This window comes from Bombina bombina, chromosome 2, assembly GCF_027579735.1.
Source record: "Bombina bombina isolate aBomBom1 chromosome 2, aBomBom1.pri, whole genome shotgun sequence".
Lineage (NCBI taxonomy): Eukaryota > Metazoa > Chordata > Amphibia > Anura > Bombinatoridae > Bombina > Bombina bombina.
The window spans coordinates 289,679,595-289,694,986 of NC_069500.1; the positions used below are offsets into that span (position 1 = coordinate 289,679,595).

At 38.4% G+C, this 15,392-nt stretch overlaps 1 protein-coding gene across 3 annotated transcripts in view; it reads left to right on the forward strand.

Moving 5' to 3' along the window:
* Positions 1–15,392, forward strand: part of DMXL1 (Dmx like 1) — a 383,924-nt gene that overhangs the window by 283,822 nt on the left and 84,710 nt on the right. For all 3 annotated transcript variants that reach the window (XM_053701585.1, XM_053701589.1, XM_053701586.1), the window contains 2 exons: positions 2,751–2,952; positions 3,329–3,446. In XM_053701585.1, the coding sequence (XP_053557560.1) occupies positions 2,751–2,952; positions 3,329–3,446 (320 nt within the window). The remainder of the gene's footprint in view (positions 1–2,750; positions 2,953–3,328; positions 3,447–15,392) is intronic.

Consider the following 15,392-nt stretch of genomic DNA (forward strand, 5'->3'; position numbering starts at 1 on the left):
AGCAACTAAAGATTTCCGTCAAACATCTTCTTTGTTTGTTGTTTATTCTGGTAAACGGAGAGGTCAAAGGGCTACCGCTACCTCTCTTTCCTTTTGGCTGAAAAGCATCATCCGTTTGGCCTATGAGACTGCTGGCCAGCAGCCTCCTGAAGGAATTACTGCTCATTCTACTAGAGCTGTGGCTTCCACATGGGCTTTTCAAAATGAGGCTTCTGTTGAACAGATTTGTAAGGCGGCGACTTGGTCTTCGCTTCATACTTTTTCAAAATTTTACAAATTCAATACTTTTAATTCTTCGGAGGCTATTTTTGGGAGACAGGTTCTACAAGCAGTGGTGCCTTCTGTTTAAGGTACCTACCTGTCTTGTCCCTCACTTCATCCGTGTCCTAAAGCTTTGGTATTGGTATCCCACAAGTAAGGATGAATCCGTGGACTCGATACATTTTACAAGAGAAAACATAATTTATGCTTACCTGATAAATTTATTTCTCTTGTGATGTATCGAGTCCACGGCCCGCCCTGTTTTTTATGACATTCAAATATATTTTTATTTTAAAACTTTCAGTCACCACTGCACCCTATAGTTTCTCCTTTTTCTTCCTAGCCTTCGGTCAAATTACTGGGGGGTGGAGCTAAGGGGGGAGCTATATAGAAAGCTCTGCTGTGGGTGCTCTCTTTGCCACTTCCTGTAGGGGAGGAGAATATCCCACAAGTAAGGATGAATCCGTGGACTCGATACATCACAAGAGAAATAAATTTATCATGTAAGCATAAATTATGTTTTCACTATTGTATTACTAATATGCAAATCACTCGAGGAAACAGAGGTGGTTTATTTTATATTTTTTTGTATACTGATTATCATTATCAATGTTTATCCATTAGCTATAATTAACCCCTTCTTCTTGTTTAACATGACAAATACCTTATATACCTGTATTCTCTGTATTAACATGTATTGTACTTTGCAACTTCTAAAAACCTCAATAAAAGATTGTAGTTGAGTAAGTGCTGTGTCAACAGTTAAACTTCAGCTGCTGTCGGGTGAGCGTCAGCAGTGCTGAGGTAATGCTTTGACTTTGCTGTGATCCCATGAGATTTCATAGAACTTACTTAAACTGAATAGGAATATAACATGCCTGTGCCTGCACATGACAGATGCACACTCCATAGCTTGTCCTGGGATAAACATCCTGACTGGCTGCTTAAAGTCTCTTTACAGTGGAATGTGAATACTAAGGAAATTTGAAGTAAAATATCTTCCTTTTTTCAAAGAAATGCTCAGGTGATATTTTCTAGTCAGCTTTTTGCAGCTATACTGCATCTTTTTCATTTGCTTCAACATTTGTTATCGTGTCCCTTTAATGCTGTGAAGGACATGATATCCTGTCTTGTTCATTTTACCTGTGCAACTTATCAGCAAGCTCTCTCTTCATTAGGGTAGATTGTGATACCAGAGCATTATGATCTGTATAAATCCCTATGTAGACACACATCTTCTTCTGCCAGTATTTCTTGAAGGAACAGTAAACTCTGCTATATATCTTTCCCTAATTGGCTTTATGAGATCACTGCTAAACAATGCACTCTATACTAACATTATAGCTGGGGCTAGCCTTGAAGTCTGCCAACTAAAGACCAGATTGGCTTCTCCAAATAAGGCAAAGGAATAATGAATAATAATGAAAAATAATTGCAGTAAAAAGGATGTTAATGTGTTTTAAAAACACTAAGACATGGCAGATGTTTTTCTATTGCAACAGAAATGTCTTTACTGCCCTTTTAAAATGGGGAATCTGTAATCACTGTAGTGATAGACAAGATCATACACTTCTACAGGATTTATTAGATTGGAGGCTTTCCCTGAAACTAGGGAATCTGGCTTTACTCATACTATTTTTAGGACAATTCACCTCACAACTCTGATATCCAAATTACACTTTGAAATGCCTAAGATCGGTATTTGACCCACGGTTGATCATTTAAAGGAACACTGAACGCAAATTTTTTCTTTTGTGATTCAGATAGAGCATTCAATTTTAAAAAAAATTCTAATTTACTCCTATTATCAATTTTTCTTGCTTTCTTTATTTGAAAAAGAAGGCATCTAAGCTATTTTTTGGTTCAGAACTATGGAAAGCACTTGTTTATTGGTAGGTGAATTTACCCACCAATAAGCAAGAACAACACAGGTTGTTCACCAAAAATGGGCCGGCATCTAAACTTAAATTCTTGCATTTCAAAGAAAAGATACCAAGAGAATGAAAAGAATTTGATAATAGGAGTAAATTAGAAAGTTGCTTAAAATTGCATGCTCTATCTGAATCACAATAGAAAAAAAACTGGGTTCAGTGTCCCTTTAACGACATAAAAGTACCTATTCATCTTACTTTTACTTTTAAGCTTTGTATTCTGGTTACCACTATTGATATGTTTTTGCTTCTTCTGGATGCACCAGTGGCATTGATGCTTCCTCTGTCAGCCCTAGGTTGGCTGTGACTCTGCAGTTATTCAAGGAGTGTACATATATGGTGTAAAACATCAAAGGGAATAGTGTCTTCTGTGTTTTCAAATGCAGGAGAGGTGGTCATTTCAGAGGTTTTAAGTGCATATTCAAGTTTACAATTTATCTAGGTTTTGAGCATTTTAAACATATTAGATCTCATACATGTCTTCATTAAGTAGGCTTGATTTTTCCCACCGCAAGCTTTGTGTATCTCCCCTCATTTGTGTTTTTATGTCTATTACAGAGCTTCCTGTAGCTTCTCCTTTGTGTCATGCCATTTTAAAGACTTTGCAAAGGTGGGAACAAGTGCTGTTAAGAAGACTTGAATTGTATGATGGGCCACCACAAGACTTCATCATTGTACCTACACCAGAAGAGGTAGTGTCTGCAGGCCCTGCTATCCTACGACACAAAGCTCTGTTGGAACCAACAAATACCCCTTTCAAGTCAGTATTCATTTTATTTATTTTTCAACTTAAAAATAATTATTTTCTGATAAACAATATACCTAAAATCCTATGTTGCTTAAATATACCTAGAAACGTTTGCATGAGAAAGAACTGAAACTGTGATGTCAGTAATATATTTATTCTAATTTTCATGTATAATTTCCTTGAAAATTATTTTTTTATGTTAATACTGACAACAATATTAGAAGAATTATTTAAACTAACATATTTCTAAATTATTACTCATCCTCAATATGTATCTGTATTTTGCTCTTTTGGACAGTAACAAGAACTCAGACTTGGACTATATACGCTGTCTGATTCTTTAACATCATTTTTTTGTGCTTATGGGTGTTATGCTATTACATTATAGATCAAAACATTCACGCGCCCTGCCAGTAAAAAGGCTTTGGCATTACCTGGTTAAACAAGAAGGAATTCAAGAAACCTTTATAAGAAACATATTTACAAGAAAACGATGTCCAAATGAGGTAACTTATTCTTTTTTTGTGCCTTGAAGGAATGTTTGATTTGGTAATATACACGCTTAGTTAAAATGACAAACATATACTGTACAGCAGTACAGAAGTGAAAAGTGTGCAAGAACAAGAACATATGTTTCTTTTTTAAGATACGATGAGTCCATGAATTTCATCCTTACTTGTGGGATTACGCCTCCTGGTCAGCAGGAGGAGGCAAAGAGCACCACAGCAGAGTTGTATATATAGCTCCTCCCTCCCTCCCACTACAGTCATTCTCTTTGCCTGTGTTAGTGATAGGAAGAGGTTAAGTGAGGTGTTAGTTAGATTCTTCAATCAAGAGTTTGTTATTTTAAAATGGTGCCTATGAGTGCTATTTTATTACAGGGTGTAGCCGTATTCCTTGTCAGCCTCTAGGTTAGAGCTACAGGTGGCTTTAAAGCAATGGGAACTGGTGGGATTTTACTCTCACTGCGCCTCCCATACTGATTGCTGCCCTTCAGATGATGGTCTTAGCAGATATTAACTAAGGCCCTGTATGTGTCAACAGAACTGCAGGAGGGAGAAGACCTCTTGATCCTGTGAGACCGGTCATGCTGTCGCTCAGCATGGAGGTAAGTGCAGTGACTGTACGTCTGCCTATCTGATAATGGGGATATAGGTCAAGACTTTCCTCATTTTGTTCAGACACACTTGCCTTTATACATTTATGACAACCAGCACTGCTATAAAAATTTGTTGGGTCTATTTTTATTATGGGTTTTTATTTAGAGGTGTTGGTGCTGTGGACTCTGGGGATTTTGCTATTTATTGGGACTGTACATTAGGGTTCCGATACAGGGCTAAGTATTTTTATAGAATTTTACATTTGTGGCTAATAGTTGGTGCACAACATGTTTTTCACCGGATGTTTTGATATGACGCCCATAAAGGGCGGGGTTTACTTTTGCGCGCAAAAAGAAAGCTGCACAGTTATCTTTTACAGAGTTCCGACATCAGATGTTCTGTAAGCCTCCTTGTAGTGAGACTGCATAGTTATCAGCTGTTCGCAGGAACCGCATGTTTTACAAGAATAGGCAAGCGGTCTTATGTGTCTGAAGTACGGTGGATGTTCTTTTCGATCCTGGTGTTCAGTGGGGGCAGGTAGGCGCCTCAGCAGAGCTGTTGAGGCGTAGAGGTGTCCTTTTTTTGTTCTGCATTATATAAGATATTCTGTCTGGTGTAGTTAAAATGTTAGCTTTTTAAATTTTAAAGGCACAGTACACACTGTTTTTCTATTTGTTTGCATTTTTGTGCTGTTATTATAGACTTTCCTGATTCAAACATTTTCAGTTTATTTATTTAAAATTTTTGTTTTATTTTAACATGGAAGATCTTCAGAATGTTCCATGTGTTTGAATGCCAATGTGAAACCTCCTGTTACTTTTTGTCCCTCATGCGTTGAGAGAGCTTTACATTTTAGAGAGCAGATTTCTTTTGATAAAAAATTGCCCAAAGCGGATGTTTCTCAGGGTTCTAATGATGAGATGCAAAGCATGCCGCAGCTTTCTCCCCAAGCGTCACAGCCCTTAACGCCCGCTCAAGCGGAGCCAGGTACCTCTGCAGTTTCTGCTGCAATTACATTAAAGGACATAGCGGCTGTTATGTCATCTACTCTTTCTGATGCGTTATCTGCCTTTCCCGTATTTCAAGGCAAGAGGAAGGAAAACCACATGATCAGTGCATCTTCTGATGCCTTGATGGCGATCTCAGATGTACCCTCTCAGGGTTCTAAATTGGAGGGTATGAAGGTCCTATCCGAAGGTGAACTTTCTGATTCAGGTAATGCTTTACCGCTAACAGATTCAGACGTGGTTTCTTTCAGGTTCAAACTTGAACACCTCCGTTTATTATTGAGGGAGGTTTTGGTGACTCTGGAAGACTGTGATTCAATAGTGGTTCCTCCAGAGAAATTGAGTAATCTAGACAGATACCTAGAAGTCCCTTCTTATTCTGATGTTTTTCCAGTTCCCAAGAGAACCTCAGAATTATTGCCAAGGAATGGGATAGACCCAGGTATTCCCTTCTCTCCTTCTCCCGCTTTTAAAAAGATGTATCCTATAGCGGACACTATTAGGGACTCTTGGCAGTTGGTCCCTAATGTGGAGGGTGCTATTTCTACTTTGGCTAAAAGAACTACTATTCCTATTGAGGATAGTTGTGCCTTCAAAGACCCTATGGATAAGAAGTTAGAGGGTCTTCTTAAGAAGATCTATGTTCACCAGGGGTTACTGTTACAACCAGCGGCTTGCATTGTTACAGTTACTAGCACAGCTGCTTATTGGTTTGATGCTTTAGAAGAGTCTCTTAAGATTGAGACTTCTTTGGAGGAGATACAAGATCGTATTAAAGCTCTTAAATTAGCTAATTCATTTATTACGGATGCTTCCTTACAGATTACTAAATTGGCAGTTAAGAGTTTGGGGTTTTCCATCTTAGCACGCAGAGCTTTATGGTTGAAGTCTTGGTCTGCGGATGTGTCATCCAAGTCTAAACTTCTGGCTATCCCTTACAAAGGAAAGACCCTGTTCGGTCCTGATTTGAAAGAAATTATTTCTGACATCATGGGAGGTAAGGGTCATCTTCTCCCTCAGGATAAAAGATCCAAACAGAGAGGTCGACAGAGTAATTTTCGTTCCTTTCGAAATTTCAAGGGAACTCCCTCTTCCTCTAAGCAGGAAGGGAACTATCCACAAACCAAGTCTACCTGGAGACCCAACCAGTCTTGGAACAAGGGTAAACAATCCAAGAAGCCTGCTGCTGCTCCCAAGTCAGCATGAAGGGTTGGCCCCTGATCCAGGACCGGATCTAGTAGGGGGCAGACTTTCTTTCTTCATCCAGGCTTGGATAAGAGACTTCAGGATTCCTGGGCAATAGAGATAGTGTCTCAGGGATTCAAACTGGAGTTCAGAAATTCTTCCCCCAGAGGAAGGTTTCTTCTTTCAAGATTATCTGTAGACCAGATAAAAAGAGAGGCGTTCTTGCGTTGTGTAAGAGACCTCTCCTTCATGGGAGTAATCTGTCCCATTCCAATTCAGGGACAGGGGTTTTATTCAAATCTGTTTGTAGTTCCCAAATAACAGGGTACTTTCAGACCTATTTTAGACCTCAAGTGTCTAAACAAGTTTCTCAGGGTTCCATCTTTCAAGATGGAAACTATTCGTACCATTCTTCCTTTGGTCCAGTTAGGTCAATTCATGACTACAGTGGATCTAAAGGATGCATATCTTCATGTTCCTATCCACAGAAATCATCACAAGTTCCTGAGGTTTGTCTTTCTGGACAAACATTTTCAGTTTGTAGCTCTCCCTTTTGGTCTGGCCACAGCGCCCAAAATTTTCACAAAGGTTCTAAGACCACAGGGGATTGCGGTGGCGCCTTATCTGGACGATATTCTGATCCAGGCGTCATCTTATCTAGCAAGATATCATACCGAGATTGTGTTAGCCTTCCTGAGATCTCATGGGTGGAAGGTAAATCTGGAAAGGAGTTTAATTCCTCAGACAAGGGTTCCTTTTCTGGGTACTCTAATCGACTCTATGTCAATGAAAATTTTTCTGACAGAGGTCAGAAAGTTAAAAATTCTGAATACATGTCGAGCCCTTCAGTCCAATCTTCGGCCGTCAGTGGCTCAGTGCATGGAGGTAATCGGATTAATGGTGGCAGTAATGGACATCGTACCATTTGCTCAGGCAATGGAATGGAGATACAGATTTGTCTCCTCGAATAACACTAGATCAGGAGACAAGGGACTCTCTCCTGTGGTGGTTGTCGCTGGATCATCTATCCCAGGGGACATGCTTTCGCAGACCCGCATGGGTGATTGTGACAACGGATGCCAGCCTGTTAGGATGGGGAGCAATCTGGAGCTCCTTAAGGGCTCAGGGAGTATGGACTCAAGCAGAATCTCTCCTTCCTATCAACATTCTAGAGTTGAGGGCGATATTCAATGCGCTTCAGGCCTGGCCTCAGTTGACTTCGGCCCAATTCATCAGATTTCAATCGAACAACATAGCGACAGTGGCTTATATAAATCATCAGGGAGGAACAAGGAGTTCATTAGCAATGATCGAGGTAGCCAGCATAATTCAGTGGGCGGAGGCTCACTCTTGCCATCTTTCGGTGATCTACATCCCAGGGGTGGAAAACTGGGAGGCAGATTTTCTGAGCAGGCAGACTTTTCATCCAGAAATATTTTCAAGCCTGATTCTCAGATGGGGTCGGCGGAATTGGACCTTATGGAGTCTCGTCAGAATGCCAAGCTTCCGAGATACGGGTCCAGGTCGAGGGATCCCCAGGCCGAGCTGATAGATGTCTTAGCAGTTCCTTGGGTTTTCAGCCTAGCACATGTATTTCCTCTGTTTGCTCTCCTTCCCCGGATGATTGCTCGAATCAAACAGGAGAGGGCATCAGTAACTCTCATTGCTCCGGCGTGGCCTCGCAGGATTTGGTATGCCGATTTGCTGGACATGTCATCTCGGCCACCGTGGAAGCTTCCATTGAGGAAGGACCTTCTCATTCAGGGTCCCTTCCATCATCCAAATCTAGTTTCTCTGCAGCTGACTGCTTGGAGATTGAATGCTTAATTTTATCTAAGCGGGGTTTTTCTGATTCAGTCATAAATATTTTAATTCAGCCACGTAAGCCTGTTACTAGGAAAATTTACCATAAGATATGGCGTAAATAATTTTATTGGTGTGAATCTAAGGGCTACTCATGGATTAAGGTTAGGATTCCCAGGATTTTGTCTTTTTTCCAAGATTGATTGGAGAAGGGGTTATCAGCAAGTTCTTTAAAAGGACAGATTTCTGCTTTATCTATTTTGTTACACAAGTGTCTGTCAGATGTTCAATCTTTTTGTCAGGCTCTGACTAGGATCAGGCCTGTATTTAGACCAATTGCTCCTCCTTGGAGTTTAAATTTAGTTCTTAGAGTTCTTCAAGGTGTTCCGTTTGAACCTATGCATTCCATAGATATTAAGTTATTATCTTGGAAAGTTTTATTTTTAGTTGCTATTTCTTCAGCTCGACCAGTATCTGAGCTTTCAGCATTACAATATAATTCTCCTTATCTTATTTTTCATTCGGATAAGGTGGTGTTACGTACAAAGCTTGGTTTTCTTCCTAAAGTTGTTTCAAACAAGAATATTAATCAGGAGATTGTTGTTCCTTCCTTGTGTCCTAATCCTTCTTCTAAGAAGGAACGTCTGTTACATAATTTAGACGTAGTCCGTGCTTTAAAGTTCTACTTACAAGTGACTAAGGATTTTCGACAATCATCTTCTTTGTTTGTAAGTTTTTCAGTGAAACGTAGGGATCAGAAAGCTACGGCTTCCTCTCTTTCTTTTTGGCTGAAGAGTATCATCCGTTTTACATATGAGATGCTTCTGTTGATCAGATTTGCAAGGCTGCAACTTGGTCTTCTCTTCAAACTTTTTCTAAATTTTACAAATTTGATACTTTTGCCTCGGCTGAGGCTGCTTTTGGGAGAAAGGTTCTTCAAGCATTGGTGCCTTCCGTTTAGGTTCACTGTCTTGTCCCTCCCTTTTCATCCGTGTTCTATAGCTTTGGTATTGTATCCCACAAGTAAGGACTCATCGTATCTTAGAAAAGAAAATTTATGCTTACCTGATAAATTTATTTCTTTTTGGATACGATGAGTCCACGGCCCGCCCTGTTCTAATGAGACAGGTTACTTAATTTTTTGTTAAACTTCAGACACCTCTGCACTTTGGCTTTTCCTTTCTCTTCCTAACATCGGTCGAATGACTGGAGTGGGAGGGAAGGGAGGAGCTATATATACAGCTCTGCTGTGGTGCTCTTTACCTCCTCCTGCTGACCAGGTGGCGTAATCCCACAAGTAAGGATGAAATCCGTGGACTCATCGTATCCAAAAAGAAATACATTTATCAGGTATGCATAAATTTTCTTTTTATTTATTTTTTCATAATTTGGTAGTGCACTTAAAGGGACACTGAACCCAATTTTATTCTTTCATGATTGAGATAGAGCATTCAATTTTAATCAACTTTATAATTTACTCCTATTATCAATTTTTCTTTGTTCTCTTGCTATCTTTATTTTAAAAGCAGGAATGGAATATAAATCTTAGCAGCCAGCCCATTTTAGGTTCAGCACCATGGATAGCGCTTGCTTATTGGAGGCTTACATTTACCCACCAATAAGCAAGCATAACCCAGGTTTTCAACCAAAAATGGGCTGGCTTCTATGCATCACATTCCTGCTTTTTAAATAAAGATACCAAGAGAACGAAGAAAATTTGATAATAGGAGTTAATTAGAAAGTTGCTTAAAATTGCATGCTCTATCTGAGTCGTAAAAGGAAAAAAATATGGGTTTCATATCCTTTTAACAGATCACAAGTACAGTTTGTCAATAGTTGCTTCCTCCTTTGGTGAGTTTACTACTTACAGCCCGTTTCCTGTGACCTATGTACCCCATATGATTAATTAAAGTAATGGTAAATCTGAGCGTTTTAAAATGCTTGGACCTTCCCATCACTAAAAATGGACTTTCAGTCATTAGTTTGTATAAAAGTTTGCTAAACTTACTCTTTCTGTCCCGCATCCTCCTCGCTAAACTCAGCACCTCCAGCTGCTCAAGGAAGGCACATCGCTCTTTTCTCAGTGAGGTGACGTTTCTACCTCTAAACCAATAGCTGTGCTAACATACAGAACACTGTCATATGACTAGCACAGCTATTGGTTTAGAGGTGGAGACCTCACCTCATTGAAAAAAAAAAAAAGTGCTGTGCTGTGGGTTATGAGTTTAGGGAGAAGGCAGCGGCATAGAGAGGATAATTTTAGCACCCTATTTTTACGAACTGATTACTGAAAGTTCTGTTTATTGTTAGCAATGGTAAATCCTAGTTTTTTATAAACGCTCGGATTTAAGAATGTTAAAGAAAACTACCGTATCCATAAGTGTCTTCCTTTTAAATTAACTGCTACTGATTTGCTATTCGCCCTATTTTTGTGACACAAACAAATGACTAAATAAAAACAAAAAAAGTGTAACAATAACAAAACACCAAACAGTATAAATACAATCACCACACAGTCCTATTAGGCAGATGAAAAAGTCAAATTTTCACCCACAGCAAATCCTTATTGGGCTTCATCAGGCATGTGATGGAATTTGTTCTATTAAAGTGTATGATAAATTAGGACTTGGTGGAGTCTCCTGCTCTTGTTAAATACAATCTACCTACATTTAATTTTGAATAGCACGAGCAACTGCTGGGTTAAGGCTCACTTTATATTTCTCTTTGGTTGGTGTGTGTGTGTTTATGTATGTGTGTGTGTGTGTGTGTGTGTATATATATATATATATATAACTCACTGTGGTCAAAGTTCAAGCATACTAGCTCTATGAACGATCAATGTGTATATAGACAATGGCAAAATATATGCACTAAACAAACAAAATTGGCCAGGGCCCAATATTTCTGTGAAAATCTGAACAATAACATATCAAACCCTAGAAAGTTTTGGAAAGTCATAAATAACTTACACACTCCCAACTCTCCACTGTCAAAGTTGACAAACAAACCCTGCAACTTCCCTTAGAAGTAGCAAATGCCTTTAACAATTATTTTGTCATATGCTCCACCACACTGATTGACAAACTAATAAATGACACATCCTGAAACTACAAATGTGGATCAGGCCCCACTAAATCTGCAAAGACCCAATATAGAGAAGTTCAATTTTAGACCTGTACCCATCAATGTCATAAAGAAACACCTTAATCTAAAAATGAAAAACCGCTCAGTGCGCCGGCAAATGCTAAACCTGTCACAACCCTAATTAACAAATCCTTGGTGTCTGGATACATACCCAAACTTTGGAAGACTGCAAGAGTAGTGCCTATCCATAAAAATGGTGAGATAACCTTGGATACTAACTATTGCCCAATATCATTGCTCTCAGTTTTGTCAAAAATCTTAGAAAAATGCATCCATACGCAATTATGTGAGTATTACCAACGATCTAACTATCTGACCCCTGTTCAATCAGGTTTTTGCCTAAATCACTCCACTACAACTGCCCTCCTAAAAGTTTTCAACTACATCCAAACTGGCATGGAACAAGGAGACCTAACTGGAGCAATTTTTCTTGATATTACAAAGGCCTTTGACATAGTAGACCGCGACATACTACTGCTCAAAGTAAAAAAACTCTGGTATCGTGATTGTCTGCTAACCGGGTTTCGATCATATGTATCGGATCAATCACAGTATGTCTCCATTTCTGACAGCAACTCCCTCCCTTTCCCAGTCACGTGTTCCATTCTCGGACCCGAACTATTCACATTATTTATAAATGATCTGCTAAATATCTGCAAATCCTCAACTGTACACATATATGCAGACGACACAGTAATCTATGCAAGCAAATCCAATCTGCCGCAGCTTGAGGCAGTGCTTCAAGACCAGTTCACAGAGGTAGAAAAGTGGATCTCAAAAAACAAACTCTTCCTAAACAATGACAAAACTGTCACAATAATCTTTGGAACGGTACCTAAATTACACAAACTACAAAATTCCCATCTACGCATCAAAACAAAATCAAATGGCACACTGACCGCAGTCCACTCTTTCAAATACTTGGGTATGTTGTTAGACTCCAATCTATCTTTTGGCCTCCACATAGAAAAACTTGCATCTAAACTCTATCCAAAACTAGGTGCCCTGTACAGAAACAAATCCTGCCTCAGCTCTACAGTAAAGGAAAAGATTGTACAGCAAATGCTGATGCCAATCATGGATTATGGGGATGTATTATATGCACCTGCGCCGCAAACTCACCTTAATAAACTTAATACACTGTATAACTCGTTCTGCCGCTTTGTGCTACAATGTAACTATAGGACCCACCATTGCGACATGCTAAAAGAATATGCTGGCTGTCGCTGGAATCTAGACGCACCCTCCATCTTTCCAGCCTTGTGTTTAAGAGCTTTTCTCTGAAGCTCCCACCTACCTATGCTCTCCCCAGCTGTTCCCACCTCTGTTCCCACCTCCCATAACCTCCGATCCAGTACCAGCACATTATTTAGTCTGCCTCCATACAAAAAAAAAAGCAGCTCGATCCTCTTTTTCCTACAGAGCACCACAGTTATGTAATGACCTCCCGCACACTTTCAAACCTTCTCCAACCCTAAAATCCTTTAAGAGATCCCTCTCTGCATATCTCAAAACAGAATGCACCTGTCATGGTTGATTATATATTTCCTACCTATTATGTTAAATTTTGCATATATTATGATATAATATTGTTTTTGTATTTTATTGTACCCTATTGTATCAATTACAATGTTTTGTGGACCCAGGACATACTTGAAAACGAGAGAAATCTCAATGTATCCTTCCTGGTAAAATATTATATATATTTCAATTTCCATGATTTTCATTTATAAATAATTTGGTGTTTTTATCAGCAATTTCATTTTGATCAATCAAATAACTGAAGGACACAGTAATATTTCAGTAGTGAAATTAGGTTTATTGGATTAACAGAAAATGTGCAATATGCATCAAAACAAAATTAGACAGGTGCATAAATTTGGGCACCCCAACAGAAATATTGCATCAATATTTAGTAGAGCCTCCTTTAGCAGAAATAACAGCATCTAGACGCTTCCTATAGCCTGTAATGAGTGTCTGGATTCTGGATGAAGGTATTTTGGACCATTCCTCCTTGCAAAACATCTTCAGTTCAATTAGGTTTGATGGTTGCCGAGCATGGACAACCCGCTTCCCATACAGCTTCTCTTTGTGCAAAGTGTGCTGAATTGTTGACGATGCACAGTGACACCATCTGCAGCAAGATGATGTTGTAGGTCTTTGGAGGTGGTCTGTGGGCTGTTTTTGACCATTCTCACCATCCTTTGCCTCTCCGATATTTTAATTGGCCTGCCACTTCTGGCCTTAACAAGAACAAGAACTGTGCCTGTGGTTTTCCATTTCCTCACTATGTTCCTCACAGTGGACACTGACACCTTAAATCTCTGTGATAGCTTTTTGTAGCCTTCCCCTAAACCATAATGTTGAACAACAACTTGCAATTGGCCACCTTAAATACCTTTTCTCATGATTGGATGCACCTGTCTATGAAGTTCAAGGCTTAATGGGCTCACCAAACCAATCAGTGCTAGGTAGTTACAGGTATTCAAATCAACAAAATGACAAGGGTGCCCAAATTTATTCACTTTTATGCTTTTTGATGCATAGTGCACATTTTATGTTAATCCAATAAACCTCATTTCACTACTGAAATATTACTATGGCTTTCAGTTATTTGATAGATCAAAATGAAATTGCTGATCCAAACACCCAATTATTTATAAATGAAAATTGTCAGGGGTGCCTAAACTTTTGCATACGACTGTATGTATGTATGTATATGTGTGTATATCTATATAAATATAATATATAAATATTATATATATTTAAATATATATATATATATATATATATATATATATATATATTTAAATATATATATATATATATATATATATATATATTTAAATATATATATATATATATATATATATATATATATATATATATATATATACTGTATATGTGTATTAAAGTAACTTTTTTGTGGAGAGGAAAATTTAATTATGTATATAAAGGTTCGTGCAGATCCAAAAAGTATGATGTCTAAAAAAGAATAAAGAAAGATAAGGTGAATGAAATATATTCACCTATAAAGTATAATTATATGAGAATTGGTTAAAAACACCCATTGTTTCTGCACAGCAGCAAAAAGTAATAGAAACATTACAAACATCAAAAACAGCAATGTGAAAGTATAAAGAATATAAAAATGTGCATATGTCTGTGATTCCAAAGGCTTTAAATTATATATATATATATATATATATATATATATATATATATATATATATATATATATATATATAGTACACAAGGCGGATCTCTTAAAGCAAAGCCAATTCAAAAAACAATGCAAAGATAGGATATGCAATATTCAGTGGAAACCAACAACACCCTAGCTGCGCACAGAATCCTCAAGAATATATGAGGGTAATGTCTGGGCAGGTAAATCGTGGGCATCTATGTTCCCAAAGAAACATGTTTAGAAATGGAGGTAATTATAACATCATGTTAGAAAACGGCAAGTATAAATGACAAGTAATGGCGCGAATCAAGCAAATACTTAGCATCAAAAGTCACTGAATGAAGAGAGGCCATTTTTGTGTCGATATCCCTGCCCTTCCAATTTTATGCAGTTTTATGCTAGAACTCTTCAAAAGTAAGGCTTGATACAAACTGTGGGACGGATTGTTGAATCCTTAGTCAATAAAGCACCCCAATGTTTGGTGCTCCCATAGTCAACACCCTCAACAGGTAGCATACCTCTAAGCACGCAGCATAGATGCAAAGGTTTCGGAAATACCTGCGGCCTCCTGATGCGGCTGTGACCGCTCATTGTTGCTCCTGGAAGGCACGCAGCCGGTGTAACGCACCAGATTATGCATGATGCTACAGTACACAGTTCCAGGGCTCAAAACAATGCAACGATGCAATCGCTTGAGTAACACGGCACATGCCGCTCCGCCACAGGATTTTCTACACAATGTTTAAAAGAAACAAACTTGCCATGAGTAGTTCAGTTCTAACAAAATATCCAAGATTCACAGAACACAAACAAAAGTCAGCCTATTGACTCTATGCTGCCTGCAGCCTGTTTTTGTACTTTGACTAGTTGAAGAGTGCTTAATTCCCATACTTTGTATGTGAATATATTGCATTCACCTTACCTATCTTTATTCTTTTTTTAGACTGTATGTGTGTGTGTGTGTGTGTGTGTGTGTATATATATATATATATATATATATATATATATATATATATATATATATAT